This window comes from Aotus nancymaae, unplaced genomic scaffold (genome assembly GCF_030222135.1).
Source record: "Aotus nancymaae isolate 86718 unplaced genomic scaffold, 86718_ANA_hifiasm-v0.15.2.pri h1tg000040l, whole genome shotgun sequence".
Classification (NCBI taxonomy): Eukaryota; Metazoa; Chordata; class Mammalia; order Primates; family Aotidae; genus Aotus; species Aotus nancymaae.
The window spans coordinates 58,338,387-58,354,836 of NW_026988454.1; the positions used below are offsets into that span (position 1 = coordinate 58,338,387).

General features: G+C 39.7%; 2 protein-coding genes across 5 annotated transcripts in view; one reads left to right on the plus strand and one right to left on the minus strand.

Moving 5' to 3' along the window:
• SESN1 (sestrin 1) overlaps positions 1-1,670 on the plus strand; it is a 108,325-nt gene extending 106,655 nt beyond the window's left edge. For both annotated transcript variants that reach the window (XM_012438390.2, XM_012438393.2), the window contains exon 10: positions 480-1,670. In XM_012438390.2, the coding sequence (XP_012293813.1) occupies positions 480-566 (87 nt within the window). In that variant the 3' untranslated portion in view covers positions 567-1,670. The remainder of the gene's footprint in view (positions 1-479) is intronic.
• The window catches only part of ARMC2 (armadillo repeat containing 2), a 159,932-nt gene that overhangs the window by 22,091 nt on the left and 121,391 nt on the right, over positions 1-16,450 (minus strand). For all 3 annotated transcript variants that reach the window (XM_064360797.1, XM_064360796.1, XM_064360798.1), the window contains one exon: positions 8,574-8,855. In XM_064360797.1, the coding sequence (XP_064216867.1) occupies positions 8,698-8,855 (158 nt within the window). In that variant the 3' untranslated portion in view covers positions 8,574-8,697. The remainder of the gene's footprint in view (positions 1-8,573; positions 8,856-16,450) is intronic.

Genomic DNA, 16,450 nt, shown 5'->3' on the forward strand with positions numbered 1-16,450 from the left:
AGTGGCTCACACTTGTAATCCCAGCACTTTGGGAGGCCAAGGCAGGCAGATCACTTGAGGTCAGCAGTTCAAGACCAGCCTGGCCAACATGGTGAAATCCCATCTCTACTAAAAATACCAAAAAAATTAGCTGGGCATGGTAGCACGCACCTGTAGACCCAGCTACTTGGGAGGCTGAGGCATGAGAATCACTTGAACCCAGGAGGTGGCAGTTGCAGGTTACAGTGAGCCAAGATCATACCACTGCACTCCAGCCTGGGCAAGAGTGAAACTGCGTATTGGAAAAAAAAAAAAAAAGAAGAAGAATATTAGATAGCTGTTGTTTTGAGAAATTGATAATTTGTTTAACAAACCAAGACTAAGTTATTCAGTACTATATAGGAAGTGTACTTATTTTATGTGTTCATTAGATGCACTGAAAAACTGTGATTGTGTATGCTTTTAACCCTTCCTTATATGATGTTGTATTTTATATTCAGGTTCATGTTAATCTGCTTCTTATAGAAGCTAGGATGCAAGCAGAACTCCTTTATGCTCTGAGAGCCATTACCCGCTATATGACCTGATGCCTTTCCTTCATTAAAGATGATTCTGGAATGATCAGCAGATAATAGTCTACAAGGGGAAGGTACCAAGCCCCAGGACCAATGGTAGACAAAATAATTCAGAGATCCATTGTGCCATGATTCCTTTAGTTTCTGCTATTTTACTGTGGAAAACCACTGCTGGTACAAGCAGTGATCGTTTGGCAGCTTCAAGTTTAGATCTGTGAAGAAAGGCTGCCATTCACAGTATTTTGCTTTTTGACAGTAGAAGATGCTGTGTAACTGTTTTAATACAGCAAATAGTAATTCTCCAAATCATGTTGCTTTTATGTTAAATAAGATAACAAGAATTGGAGCATGCAAAGAATGGGACTTCGATAATGACTTAAGCTTTATACATAAAGAATTTTAGAAGATCTTGGTGCTGCTATTCCTGCTGGAGGAATGAATAGATGGCTGTTTCAGTTAAGCTATTAGTAATAAAAGTGAACATTGCTACTATCTGAGCCTACATACATAACTTGTGTAATTTCAAATTAAACTTGCATTATGTGTTAATTTTTTTGCATCTAAAAAAGCATAGAATTCCTACTCACACAGCTCAGCAACAACCATTTTGATGGTAACAGTTCATTTCTTTCATTCGTTTTTTAAATTCAGGATTCTGGATGATATTATTATGGCATCCTTAAAGATTTTCTTCAAAAAGCAATCCTAAATGAAAGTGTATAAATTAATTATAAGAAACTGGCTATATTTTGATATGCTGTTTCACAAGATACTGACACTGGAGAGCAGCTGTCTTGTGCAGGATTTTTGTAGCACTGAAGTTGTGGGACATGTTGCTGTAGACTGCTGTGCAGTCCTGGGTGCATTCTGTGTCTCTGCTTCTGCCTGCCTCCTGGTCCCCACTGTAAAAGGTTGTGCAGCTCCTTAAATAATAAAGCTGGAAAATATTTTTAGCCAGGTTATCAAATTTGATTTACAAAAATGCTAACTTTGTTTGAAATCCAAACAGGTTTGAAAATATGTATTAAGTACTTTGTATTCTGGAAGCGTGAATTGCTTTTGAAGTCTGTCAGTATTATTGGTATTTTTCAATAAAGAATAATAATTTTTCTTCAATTTTATTTGCTGCCTCAATCTCTTAAAAAGTCATGACTTCACTATTAGTAACAATTCTGACTTTCTGTCTACTTTCATAAGCCAAGCAGATTCACACTTAAATAATGCTGTAATCATGAGACTACTTTCAAATAGCAAAACACTTGAAGCCATTTTGAAAGATGATGATTGATAGAAAGAGGAGTGGACCCTCTTCAGAATCTTATTTAAGACCATTTTTTATCTTGGAAATGACTGGTATGGCTCTTTGCCTGCTCCCTTTTTAACTGGGATATTTTAGAGTTCCAATAGAATTTTACAAATTGTTAGAAAGAAGGATTCATTAGGAAGAGACTAGAGAACAAAAAAATCACACTGTATCAGACAAGTAGAAATAGCTCTTTAACTGAAGCTGTTGTGATGATAACTCTATTACTCTCAGAACACTGACTGAGTCAATCTAGTGCCTACAAATATATGGGGTAGTGTGGAAGGAGGGGTTGGGAAGGATCAATTTTGAATAGAGGTGCTACCTGCCCTCAAGGATATATACTCTAGTGAGAAGACAAGACTATAACCTTAGCTAGAAATAGACTACTATTATCTTCAATATGTTTTATATTTAAAGAAACATAAGTTCATTGCCCATTGAATATACATCATGCCTTTGTCCTCTTCTATCTGCTGCTGCTGAGTTCTCTCACTATAGCAATACAATTTAACCCAAGAAGTAAGGATGCACTCACTGTACATAGTTAAAATTTTACTCATCCCGTTTCTGCTTTGTTCCTCCTCTTGAAAATACAAAATTTCTGGTAGAGATTCTAATCAGCAGTAGAGTGATCACAAAACAAGATCAACTGGAATGCATTTAGTCCACTGGAACTTATAATCACTTAGAAATTAAAATCAAAATTTTAATGAGTTAAAAAATAATGTTTATACCTAAAGTAATAAAAATGCATGTGATACAAAGTTAATGTTTCAGTGCCTTCCATTTAACAGGTGCTTCCTGTTACTCAATGTTTTCTCAAAACTGAACACACGGGATTTCTAATATTACTATATAATCTCTGAAACCAGTTGTTTCCAAAATAATTAGGGAAGGTACATTGCACTGGGGATATCAAAATATTCCCCCACCAGAGGAAAATTTTTTTCTAAAATAATCATGAAAAGATTTCTGGTTGAGGTTCCTAGGATTCAAGAGTTAAAATCTAAGGGGTTTTTTGGTCATATTTGGGAAAATTTTTTATTAGGCCAAACTTAATTATCTCTAAGAACAAAATTCATTTTGACATACACCACTGGGAGAAAAGTAGGTAAGTAAAACTTGTTGGGTAAGCATTTTTGATCAATATACTCTGAAATTTTATTAGCATATTTCTATATGTGAATATCATACCCAAATCATCATACTAGCCTTTTGCTATAGCTGGTAAATGGGAAGTAATGTCAGCAAGATGATGGACTTGGGAACTCCACATCCTCATTCTCCCAGAGACACTGAGTTAACAATATGTGGGCCAGAATATCTTTGTGAGAACTCTAGAAACCAATTGGGAAACTGCAGCACTTAGGCAAATGCAAAGCCAGGAAAAGGCTGCACCAAAAGGCTAGGAAAGTTTGTGCATTTTGCTCACCCTAGCTCTTCCCCAGCAGAGAATGGTATGATTAGGAGGAAGCATAAATTCAGCAAAGTTGCAGGCTACGAAATCAACACACAAAAATCAGTTGCATTTCTATACACTAATAATGAATGATCCAAAAAAATTAAACAATTCCATTTACAATAGCGTCAAAAAGAATAAAATACTTAGGAATAAACTTAACCAAGGAGATACGTGATGATCTGAATGTGATGATCTGAATGTTTGTGTCTCCCCCACCTCCAGATTTGTATGTTGAAATGTAATCCCCAATGTGCTGGTATTAAGAAGTAGGCTTTTGGGAGGTGATAAGGTCAAGAGGGCTCTGCCCTCATGAATGAGATTAGTGCCCTTGTAATAGAGGCCTGGGGAGCTCACCTTCCACCATGGGAGGACACAGCTAGAGTGTGCCATCTGTGAAGAAGATGATACTAGGCCCCAAATCCTTGATATTGGACTTGCCAGCCTCCAGAACTGTGAGCAATAGATTTCTGTTATCTATATATAAATTACCCAGTCTAAGGTATTTTGTTACAGCAGCCTGAACAGACTAAGACAAAAGACATATACACTGAAAACTATAGAGCAGCAATCACCAACCTTTTTGGCACCAGGGACTGGTTCCATGGAAGACAGTTTTTCCATGGACCCAGAGTGGATGATGCAGTGGGGGTCAGTTTCAGGATAAAACTGTTCCACTTTAGATCATCAGGCATTATATTCTTATAAGAAGTGTACAACCCACATCCCTCGCATGCACAGTTCACAATAGGGTCAAGCTCCTATGAGAATCCAATGCTGCAGCTGATCTGACAGGAGGCAAACTCAGGCAGTAATGCTCACCTGCCCACAGCTCACCTCCTGCTGTGTGGCTGGTCCATGGCCCATAGGTTGGGGATCCCTGCTGTAAAGCATCACTAAGAAATTAAAGACCAGAGATGGTCCTGGATTGGAAGACAATATTGTTCAGGTCACCCAGAGTGACCTGTAGATTGAACACAATCTCTATCAGAATCCCAATGGCATTTTTCACAGAAGTAGAGAATTCCATGGTAAAATTCATCTAGAATCTTCAAGGAACCCTGAATAGCCAAAACAATCTTGAAAAACTGTGTAACAAAGTTGGAGGTTTCACACTCCCTGATTTCAAAACCTATTGTAACACGACAGTAATCAAAATAACATGGAACTGGCAGAAAGTCAAACATATAGGCCAATGGAATAGGGTCCAGAAATAAATTCTCACATATATGGCCAAACGCTCTTTAGCAAGGGTGCTAAGACCACTCAACACAGACAGGACAGTCTCTTCAACAAATGGTCCTAGGAAAACTAGATATGCACATGCAAAAGAATGAAGTTGGACCCTTATATTTTAAAAACTCAAAGACCTAAATGTAAGACCAACAACTGTAAAACTAGATAAAAACACTGGGGGAACGTTTCAAAACATTGGGTTTGGCAATGATTTCTTAGATATGACATAGAAAGTACAGGCGAAAAAAGACAATTGGAATTACACCAGACTTAAATGCGTTTGTGCATCAAAGGACATAATCAACAGTGAAAAGGTAACCTATGGTATGGGAGAAAATATTTATAAATCATATATTTGGTAAGGGTTAATATCCAGAATATATGAAGAATTCCTACAACTCAAAAAACACACAAATAACTAAAAAATGGGGCCAGGTACAGTGGTTCACACCTGTAATCTAGCACTTTGAGAGGCCAAGGCAGGTGGATTACGAGGTCAGAGACTGAGATCATCCTGGCCAACACGGTGAAACCCTGTATCTACTAAAAATACAAAAATTAGCTGGGTGTGGTGGCACATGCCTGTAATCCGCTGGGATTACTCAGGAGGCTAGGGCAGGAAACTGGCTTGAACCCAGGAGGTGGAGATTGTGGTGAGCCGAGATTGTGCCACTGCACTCCAGCCTGGTGTCAGAGTGAGACAATGTCTCAAAAAACAAAAAAAAAAAAGGGGGGGGCAAAAGACTTGAATATACATTTTTCCAAAGATAATATACAAATGACCAACAAAAATTATGAAGAAGTGCTCAGCATGACTATAAGAAATGTAAATCAACATTACAATGACATATTACCTCACACCCATCAGGATGGCTACTATTTTTTAAAATCCCAAAATAAGTGTTGGTAAGGATGTGGGGAAATTGGAACACTTACGTGGTATTGATGAGAATGTAAAATGATAATCACCACTCTAGAAAACACTATGGAGGTTCCTCAAAAAATTAGAAATAGAATTCCTATATGATACAGCAATTCCACTTGCTGTGGACTATTTGTGTTCCCCCAAAATTCACAGGGTGAAGCCATATGGTCTTTGGGAAGTAATTAGGTCATTGCAGGGAGCCCTCTTGAGTGGCATTAAACCCTTATAAGGAGAGACAGATGAGAGATGATCTATCAAGAGGGCCTTCACCACAAACTGAACTGGCCAGCACCCTGACCCTGGAGTTCCCAGTCTTAAGAACTGTGAGGAATGAATTTAAGTCACCCAAACTATGATATTTTTGTATCTCACCTTGAACTAAGACATCACTTCTGAGTATATACACAAAAGAACTGAAAACAAGATCTCAAAGAGATATTTGCACACCTATATTCATAGCAACATTATTTACAATAGCCATAATATGGAAGCAACCCAAATGTTCACTGACAGATGAATGGATAAACAAAATGTGATACATACATAGAACAGAATACTATTCAGTCTTAAAAATGAAAGAAATTGGCCAGGCACAGGTGGGTCACACCTGTAATCCCAACACTTTGGGAGGCTGAGGCAGGTGGGTCACTTGAGGCCCAGAGTTTGAGACCAGCCTGACCAACATAGTGAAACCCCATCTCTACTAAAAATATAAAAATTAGCCAGGCATGGATTACAGGTGCATGCCTGTAATCCCAGAGGCAGGAGAATCACTTGAACCTGGGAAGTGGAGGTTGCAGAGCCGAGATCATGCCACTGCACTCCAGCCTGGGCAACAGAGACTGTTCTGAGACTGTCTCAGTTATAAAAAAAAAAAAAAAAAAAGGAAATTCTATCACAGGCAACAACATGGACATGGATGGACCTTGATAATATTATGCTAAGTAAAATAAACCAGTCACACACACACACCAAATAGTGTATGGCTCCACTTATATGAGATATCAAGTAGTCAAAGTCATAGAAACTGGAAGTATTAATAGAATGATGGTTGCCAAGTGCTGGTGGGGGTGAAAATGGGGAGTTGTTGTTTGGTGCGTATAGCTTCAGTTTACAAGATGAAAGAGTTCTAGAGATCTGTTGCAGAACAATGTGAATATATTTAAACTACTGAACTGTACTCTTAAAATGGTTAAATGGTAGACTTTGTTATTTTTTTTTAACCACAGGGTTTTTTTGTTTGTTTTAAATAGATGGTTCCAAATGGCCTGGCATGTACGTGGGTCTGAGGGGAGCAGTTCAGTATGGAAGACAATTGGTATAATGGGATCCCACCACGCATTACTATATTAGTTAAAAATATGAAGGGGGCTGTTTGGGGAGAGTTTGATTTTTTTTTTTCACTAAAAGCAGAATAAATAGCTTGCTATGGATGAAATACAGACTTACATCTGTGAATGTTTTAGACAAATTAGTCCCTATGACTTAAACTGATTTCATCAATTGGAGTGAATCTACCAACATATACTTACATTATGGACTACAAGAAGGTGAGTGTCCTTAGAGGATTTTGCTGAGCCATATCAGGTATGAGCTCCAGACTAGAACCACTCTTAGAAAGTCTATTTGTTCCTGGAAACGTAGGTTTTTTTTATTTTTTTAAGACAGTGTCTTACGCTGTTACTTAGGCTGAAGTGCAGTGGCGCAATCTTGGCTCACTGCAACCTCCGCCTCCCAGGTTCAAGAGATTCTTGTTCCTCAGCCTCCTGAGTAGCTAGGATTACAGGCGCGTGCCACCACACCTGGCTAATTATTGTATTTTTAGTAGAGATAGGGTTTCACCATGTTGGCCAGGCTGGTCTCAAACTCGCGACCTCAGGTGATCTGCCCACCTTGGCCTTCCAGAGTGCTGGGATTACAGGCGGGAGCCACCGTGCCCGGCTAGTTTATTCTAATAGGCTACCCATGTAATCTGGGATGCCTGCTTTTATCCCACGAGTCTTGGTATTTTGTAGGGTGAGAAATAAACTGTTAATAAAAGCCTTTCTCCAGGCAGAGTAGTAAATTTACTTTTTGTTGTTGCTGAGATGAGGTCTCACTTTGTTGCCCAGGCTGGTCTTGAACTCCTAGCCTCACGTGATCCTCCTCCCTCAGCCTTCCAAAATGCTGAATTATAGGTGTGAGCCAGTAAATTCATTTTTATTTTCAACTCATATTCATTTGGCTAGTATAGGATAACAATAGTAATCTCAATTTTTTGTTTTTTAATCATTTATTCAAAGGCCAAACTCATCCTACAAAGCATGGCAAGCTAATAAAGTGCTTGCCGTCATCATGTTCTTAAGCATCCACTCCACATCATACACTGGATGTGCCATTTGCCCATTTAATAGTTTCTTCTAACTACACTACAGTAAAATAGATATGATTCCCATTTTATAGTTTAAGCTCCAGAAATTAAGTTACTTGTTCTAGGCCCACACAGCTTGCAGGGGAGAGCAAGGATTCAGGCTCAGGTCTACCATTCACCTAAGCCTACATGCTTTCAAATACATTATATCGCCTGCCAAACACAGAGAGTTAGAATTAAGAGGACTGTCTTAGTCCAGTCATTTTATTTCAAATGAAAAGATACTCTTGTTTTAATCTATTTTACTTATTTAATAAAGAATAGATGGCCCAAAGCAGTTTTCTCTATGATTTTCTGCTTACTCCTTCTCTTTACTATGAGGACCAGAAAAATACTGGTACCTAGAGAGAACATTTATTATTTGATGTAGTAAGAATTAACACAGATCCTATATTGTAATGTGTTCCATTCATGCTGACTACCCTTCTTTATAATCTAACAGCCTTTACTGCACAGTTCATTTAACTTATGAACACTTTAATTCCAAAACTGCTAAATCAAGATTTAAAGACTAGAACGAAATTATTTAATAGAGAATAGAAGAAAAAGTCATTTACTAGAAAATGCATATCTTTTCATCTTACATTTCTCTTAACAGGAAATATAACATGTATATTCATTCTTCCATAATACCCTAACAAGAATAAACGCTTATTTTTAAAAAAAATACTTTGGCTACTCACTAAAAGCAGTTCTTGAAAAACTTTCCACATTTGTTAATGCTGAAAAAAATCTTCACATTTGTTACCAGTTCTTAAGAATGAGGGAGACGGTGACTTCCTGCTTCTACTGTTAATCTGCATTGTGTTAGAAAGAGGGAACAGGCAGGGGTTCCAGGAAGGTGTGATGTCTCTGAATTCGGTTTAGAAGCTGCTGTGCCACAGGTCTGAATTCTGTTTCCCAGTGGAGTTTGTGATAGTTTTTTAGGTCTGGATCAAAACTGCCATCCAGTGCTAGTTCTTCATCTGTATTAGAAAAATTTAAATTATAGCATTATTGGGAATTGTAATCCTATTGAATATAGTTTCATCTTGATGATATGAGTTAAACTCACCTAGGGTTATCCTTTAACACTAACGTAACACAAGATAGGATTTCAGAGAAGTTCTTTACTCTCTTCTGTTCTTTATGAATGCATCATTTTATTTTATTTTATTTGGAGAAGCAGGGTCTCCATGTATTGCCCAGGCTGGGCTCCAACTCCTGACCTCAAGCGATCCTCCCACTTTGGCCTCCCAGAGTGCCAAAGTGCTAGGATTACAGGTGTGAGCTACCTCACCCAGCCCATTATTTTTAAATTAGTATATTTTGGTATCTTAATTTAAATGGGCAAAATTTTTTTCCAAACAAATCTGGCCAGGTGTCGTGGCTCACGCCTGTAATGCCAACACATGGGGAGCCTGAGGTGAGAGAACTGCTTGAGCCCAAGAGCTCAAGACGAGCCTGGGCAACACAGTGTCACCTCAAAACAAAATTAAAAGATTATCTGGCTTTCCAGGCAAGATGGCCAATTAGACACAACTCCAGCACACAACACCCAGCGAGAGAGATGCAGAAATCCAGAGATCTCCTAGCTCCAACTGAGGTACCAGATACATTTCAATGGGTCTGGTCCAATGGTGAGCAAAGCCCACTCAGGGCAGACCGAGGTGGGGAGGGGTGCTGCTTCACCCAGAAAGTGCATCTGACTGGCAAGTTGGAGGCTCCCTCTCTGGCACTCCGGTCCAGATACAGCGCTTCCCCCAAAGCCTCAGCAATACACAGAACAGGGGATCTTTGCCAGTCAAGTGCCAGGAATTACAAGCCCGGAGTTGAATAAGAGCTTGCAGACTGAGCTATCGCCCCCTCCCCCCCGCCGCCCTGAGGGAGCGGGAGCTGTAAGTGGGGGCAGCTGGGTAGGCCCCTACCCCTGACCAGAGAGAGAGGAAGCTGAAAGGGGGAGACGGCTGGGTGCAGCTGGGCAGGTCCCTACTCTTCCCCACAAACCCCAGAGGTCTGAAGCTCTGACTCTAGTGGGTTGCTCAGCCAGTGCCACAGTCTGAGATGAACCCTGAATGATCCAGCCCAGGGGAGGAAGGACACAACCCACCACTAGAGGGGTGGGACTGGGCTACATGTTTTAACAAAAAAACACAGGAAGCCTACGTAGAAATGGGACGGCATTCTTGACAACCCAGCAGCGCCTACAGGTCAGCGTAAGAGGCGGGCCTAATCTCCCAGTATAAACAAAAAAGACACAGGAAGCTTCCCTAGTAACCTGAAGGAGTCCCTAGAAACCCAGTAGTGTCCCCACAGGCAGACAAGGGACCTCATCAAGCAGCTGCCTGACACCACAGCCAGGTAAATCCACAAAGATGGGAAAAAACCAGCACAAAAAAGATGAAACCATCAAAGACCAGAACACCTCTTCTCCTTCAAGGGATCACAACTCCTCAACAACACAGGATCACAACTTGACTGAGGAGTGTGACGAATTGACAGAAACAGGCTTCAGAAGGTAGGTAATAACAAACTTTTCCGAGCTAAAGGAACACATTCCAACTCAATGCAAAGAACCAAAAACCTTGAAAAAAGTTTAGACGAAATGCTAACTAGAATAGCCAGCTTAGAGAAGAACATAAATGACTTGATGGAGTTGAAAAACAGCACGAGAATTACGTGAAGCAAACACAAATTTTAATAGCCAAATCGATCAAACAGAAGAAAGGATATCAAAGATTGAAGATCAACTCAATGAAATAAAAAGAGAAGGCAAGACAAGAAAAAAAAGAGTGAGAAGAAATGAATAAAGCCTCCAAGAAATGTGGGATTATGTGAAAAAAACTAATCTACGCTTGATAGGTGTATCTGAATATGACAGGGAGAGTGAATCCAAGCTGGAAAACACGCTCCAGGATATTATCCAAGAGAACTTCCCTAGCCTAGCAAGGCAGTCCAAATTTTAAATTCAAGAAATACAGAGAACTCCACAAAGATATTCCTCAAGAAGAGCAACCCCAAGGCACATAATCTCAGATTCACCAGGGTTGAAATGAAGAAAAAATGCTAAGGGCAGCCAGATAGAAAGGTCAGGTCCCACGGAGGGAAGCCAATCAGACTCACAGCGGATCTCTCGGCAGAAACCCTACAAGCCAGAAGAGAGTGGGGGCCAATATTCAACATCCTTAAAGAAAAGAACTTTCAACCCAGAATCTCATATCCAGACAAAGTAAGTGAAGGAGAACTAAAATCCTTTAAGGGCAAGCAATTATTGAGAGATTTTCTCACCATCAGACCTGCCCTACAAGAGCTCTTGAAAGAAACACTAAGCACAGAAAGGAACAAGTACCAGTCACTGCAAAAGCAAACCAGTTGGCAAAGACCAAAAATGCAATGAAGAAAATGAGTCAACTAACGGGAAAGAAAACCAGCCAGGAACAAAACAGTAGGATCAAATTCACACCTCACAATATTAACATTGAATGTAAATGGCCTAAACACCCCAATCAAAAGACACAGACTGGCAAACTGGATAAAAAGTCAGAACCCATCAGAGATGGAAACCCATCTCACATACAAAGACACACATAGACTCAAAATAAAGGGATGGAAGAAGATTTACCAAGCAAATGTAGAACAAAAAAAAGCAGGGGTTGCAATCCTAGTCTCTGATAAAATGGACTTCAAACCAACAAAGATCAAAAGACACAAAGAAGGACACTACATAATGGTAAAAGGATCAATCCAACAGGAAGAACTAACTATCCTAAATATATATGCCCCCAACACAGGAGCACCCAGATACATAAAAGTTCTTAATGACCTAAAACGAGATTTAGACTCCCATGCAATAATAGTGGGAGACTTCAACACTCCAATGTCAATATTTGACAGATCAAACAAGACAGAAAATTAACAAGGATATCCAGGACTTGAATGCAGAGCTGGACCAAGCAGACCTAATAGACATATATAGAACGCTCCACCCCAAATCCACAGAATATACATCTTTCTCAGGACAACACTGTACTTACTCTAAAATTGACCACATCATTGGAAGCAAATCACTCCTCAGCAAATGCAAAAGAACATAAATCATAAAAAACAGTGTATCAGACCACAGCGCAATCAGACTAGAACTCAGGATCAGGAAACACACTCAAACCCGCACAACAACTTGGAAACTGAACAACTTGCTTCTGAGTGTCAACTGGATAAACAATGAAATGAAGGCAGAAATAAAGATGTTCTTCAAAACCAACAGAATGAAGACACAACTTACCAGAATCTCTGGGACACATTTAAAGCAGTGTCAAGAGGGAAATTTATAGCAATAAATGCCCACCAGAGAAGAGAGGAAAGATCTAATATTGACACCCTTAATGTCAAAATCGAAAGAGCTAGAGGAGCAAGATAAAAAAAAAAAAAATCTCAAAAGCTAGCAGAAGACAAGAAATAACTAAGATCAGAGCAGAATTGAAGGAGATAGAGACACACACAAAAAAAACCCTTAAAAAAATCAATAAATCCAGGAGGTGGTGTTTTGAAAATATCAACAAAATAGACAGACTGCTATCCAGTAATAAAAAAGGAAAGGGAAAAGAATCAAATAGATGCAATAAAAAACGATAAAGGGGATATCACCTGATCCCACAGAAATACAAACTACCATCAGAGATTACTACAAACAGCTCTACTCACATAAACCAGTAAACCAGGAAGAAATGGATAAATTCCTAGACACTTGTACTCTACCAAGACTAAACCAGGAGGAAGTTGAAACCCTGAATAGACCAATAACAAGAGCTGAAGTAGAGACAGCAATCAATAGCCTACGAACCAAAAACAGTCCAGGTCCAGACGGGTTCACAGCCGAATTCTACCAGATGTACAGAGAGGAGATGGTTACATTCCTTCTGAAACCGTATCAAACAATACAAAAGGAGGGAATCCTCCCTAACTCATTTTATGAGACCAACATCATCCTGATACCAAAACCAGGCAGAGACTCAACTAAAAAAGAAAACTTCAGGCCAATATCCATGATGAACATCGATGCAAAAATCTTCAATAAAATACTGGCAAACAGATTGCAACAGCACATCAAGAAGCTTATCCATCAAGACCAAGTAGGCTTCGTCCCGGGGATGCAAGGCTGGTTCAACATATGCAAATCCATAAATGTAATCCATCACATAAATGGAACCAAAAATAAAAACCACATGATTATCTCAATAGATGCAGAGAAGGCCTTTGATAAAATTCAACAGCACTTCATGCTAAAAACTCTCAATAAACTAGGTATTGATGGAACGTATCATAAAATGACAAAAGCTATATATGACAAACCTACAGCCAATATCATACTGAACAGGCAAAAGCTGGAAGAATTCCCTTTGAAATCAGGCACTAGACAAGGATGCCCTCTCTCACCACTCCTATTCAACATAGTATTGGAAGTTCTAGCCAGAGCAATCAGACAAGAAAAAGAAATAAAGGGTATTCAATTAGGAAAGGAGGAAGTCAAATTGTCTCTATTTGCAGACGACATGACTGTATATCTAGAAGACCCCATCGCCTCAGCCCCAAATCTCCTGAAACTGATAAGCAACTTCTGCAAAGTCTCAGGATACAAAATCACTGTGCAGAAATAACAAGCATTCCTATACACCAACAACAGACAGAGACCCAAATCAAGAGCGAACTCCCATTCACAAATGCTACAAAGAGAATAACATACCTAGGAATACAACTAACAAAGGATGTAAAGGACCTCTTCAAGGAGAACTACAAACCACTGCTCAACAAAATAAGAGAGGACACGAACAGATGGAGAAACATTCCATGCTCATGGTTAGGAAGAATCAATATCATGAAAATGGCCATAGTGCCCAAAGTAATCTATAGATTCAATGCTATCCCCATCAAACTACCAATGACCTTCTTCACAGAACTGGAAAAAACCTCTTTAAACTTCATGTGGAATCACAAAAGACCCCGCATAGCTAAGACAATCCTAAGCAAAAAGAACAAAGCCAGAGGCATCACACTGCTGAAACTATACTACAAGGCCACAGTAATCAAAACAGCATGGTACTGGTACCAAAACAGAGACATAGACCAATGGAACAGAACAGAGACCCCAGAAGAAATACCACACATCTACAACCATCTGATCTTTGACAAACCCGACAAAAACAAGCAATGGGGAAAGGACTCCATGTTTAACAAATGGTATTGGGAAAACTGGCTAGCAATGTGCAGAAAGCAGAAACTGGACTCCTTCCTGTCACCTTACACTAAAATTAACTCAAGATGGATCAAAGATTTAAACATAAAACCTAACACCATAAAAACACTAGAAGAAAACGTAGGCAAAACCATCCAGGACATAGGCATACGCAAGGACTTCATGACTAAACACCAAAAGCAATGGCAACAAAATCCAAGATAGACAAATGGGATCTAATTAAACTCCAGAGCTTCTGCACAGCAAAAGAAACCATCATTAGAGTGAACCAGCAACCAACAGAATGGGAAAAAATTTTTGCAATCTACCCATCTGACGAAGGGCTAATATTCAGAATCTACAAAGAACTAAAACAGATATACAAGAAAAAAAAAAACAAACACACTCATTCAAAAGTGGGTGAAGGATATGAACAGACACTTTTCAAAAGAAGACATATGAGTCCAACAAACATATGAAGAAATACTTATCATCACTGGTCATTAGAGAAATGCAAATCAAAACCACACTGAGATATCATCTCACGCCAGTTAGAATAGCAATCATTAAAAGATCTGGAGACAACAGATGCTGGAGAGGATGTGGAGAAATAGGAACACTCTTACACAGTTGGTGGGAATGTAAATTAGTTCAACCATCGTGGAAGACAGTGTGGCGATTTCTCAAGGATCTAGAAATAGAAATTCCATTTGACCCAGGAATCCCATTACTGGGTATATACCCAAAGGATTATAAATCATTCCATTATAAAGACACATGCACACGTATGTTCATTGCAGCCCTGTGTACAATAGCAAAGACCTGGAACCAACCCAAATGCCCATCAATGATCAACTGGACAAAGAAAATGTGGTACATATACACCATGGAGTTCTATGCAGCCATAAAAAACGATGAGTGCATGTCCTTTGTAGGAACTTGGATGAGTCTGGAAAACATCATTCTCAGCAAACTGACACAAGAACAGAAAGCCAAACACCCTATGTTCTCGCTCATAAGTGGGTGTTGAACAACAAGAAAACGTGGAGTCAGGGAGAGGAGCATCACACACTGGGGGCAGTTGAGGGGGTAGGGGAGAGACAGTGGGGTATGGGGGAGTAGGAAGGGATAACATGGGGAGAAATGCCAGATACAGTATGCACCTAAAGTAAAATAAATAAATTGAAAAAAAAATTATCTGGGCATGGGAGTATGTGCCTGTGGTCCCAGCTACTCAGGAGGCTGAGGCCAGGAGGGTCTCTTGAGCACGGGAGACTGAGGCTGCAGTGAGACATGATCATGCCACTGCACTACAGCCTAAGCAACACAGTGAGACCCTGTCTCAAAAAATAAAAAAATCCTAGATTGAACTGAACCCTTATTTCAATAAATTCCTTAGTTTTTTATATGTAAGCTTGCATCCAAAAGTCAGATCACAATTTCTCAGAATAAATGACATATTAATATGTTACTTCCTTATGTGTACATAGAAAAGTTAATTACTTCAAAGGTTAGATATGAAAGGAGTCAGGGAATCTTTTAGGATAGTATCTCTGTAAATTTGACACTTTAAACTTTACTGAAAATCAGAACTTTGCTGGCTTGAAAGCAGCAGGGAAGTAGTACTTTGAAAAGACAAACTTCCACCCCCACACCCTCTCCATATCTGAAAACTGGGAGACCTTGTGAATCCCAAGGAGTATTAGAATCCCAAGTGAGCCCATGGGTAATGCAGAAAAGAACTTGTAAGAATAAAATGCAAAAGTACAACTTTGATTCTTAATCCAAGGGCACGCTGAATTCTGGGAACACCATAAATATATTCAATCCAAGGAGGAAGATAAACGGCCACTGAGGTTTCTGTGCTGGTTGCCATGGCAATTTCACATGTTGATGTCGAGCCTCACACCCTGTGTGACAGACTTCAGAAAAGTGCACTGACCTGCCAATCAGATTAGCTCTGCCACTTCCTACATCTGTGACCTGAGGCCGAGTTCTTAAATGGTAACCACTAAATCCTAAAACAATCACAGATGTTGCTACTTAAACTGCCAACAACGTTTTTTTTAAAGACAGAGTCTTGCTGTGTTGCCCAGGCTGGAGTGCAGTGGCACAATCTTGGCTCACTGCAACCTCTGCCTCCTGGGTTAAACCAATTCTTTTGCCTCAAGTCTCCTGAGCAGCTGGGATTACAGGCATGTGAAACCACATCCCACTAATTTTTGTCTTTTTAGTAGAGATGGGGTTTTACCATGTTGGCCAGGCTGGTCTCCAACTCCTGACCTCAAGTGATCCGCCCACCTTGGCCTCCCAAAGTGCTCAGATTACAGGCGTGAGCCTCTGCGCTCAGCT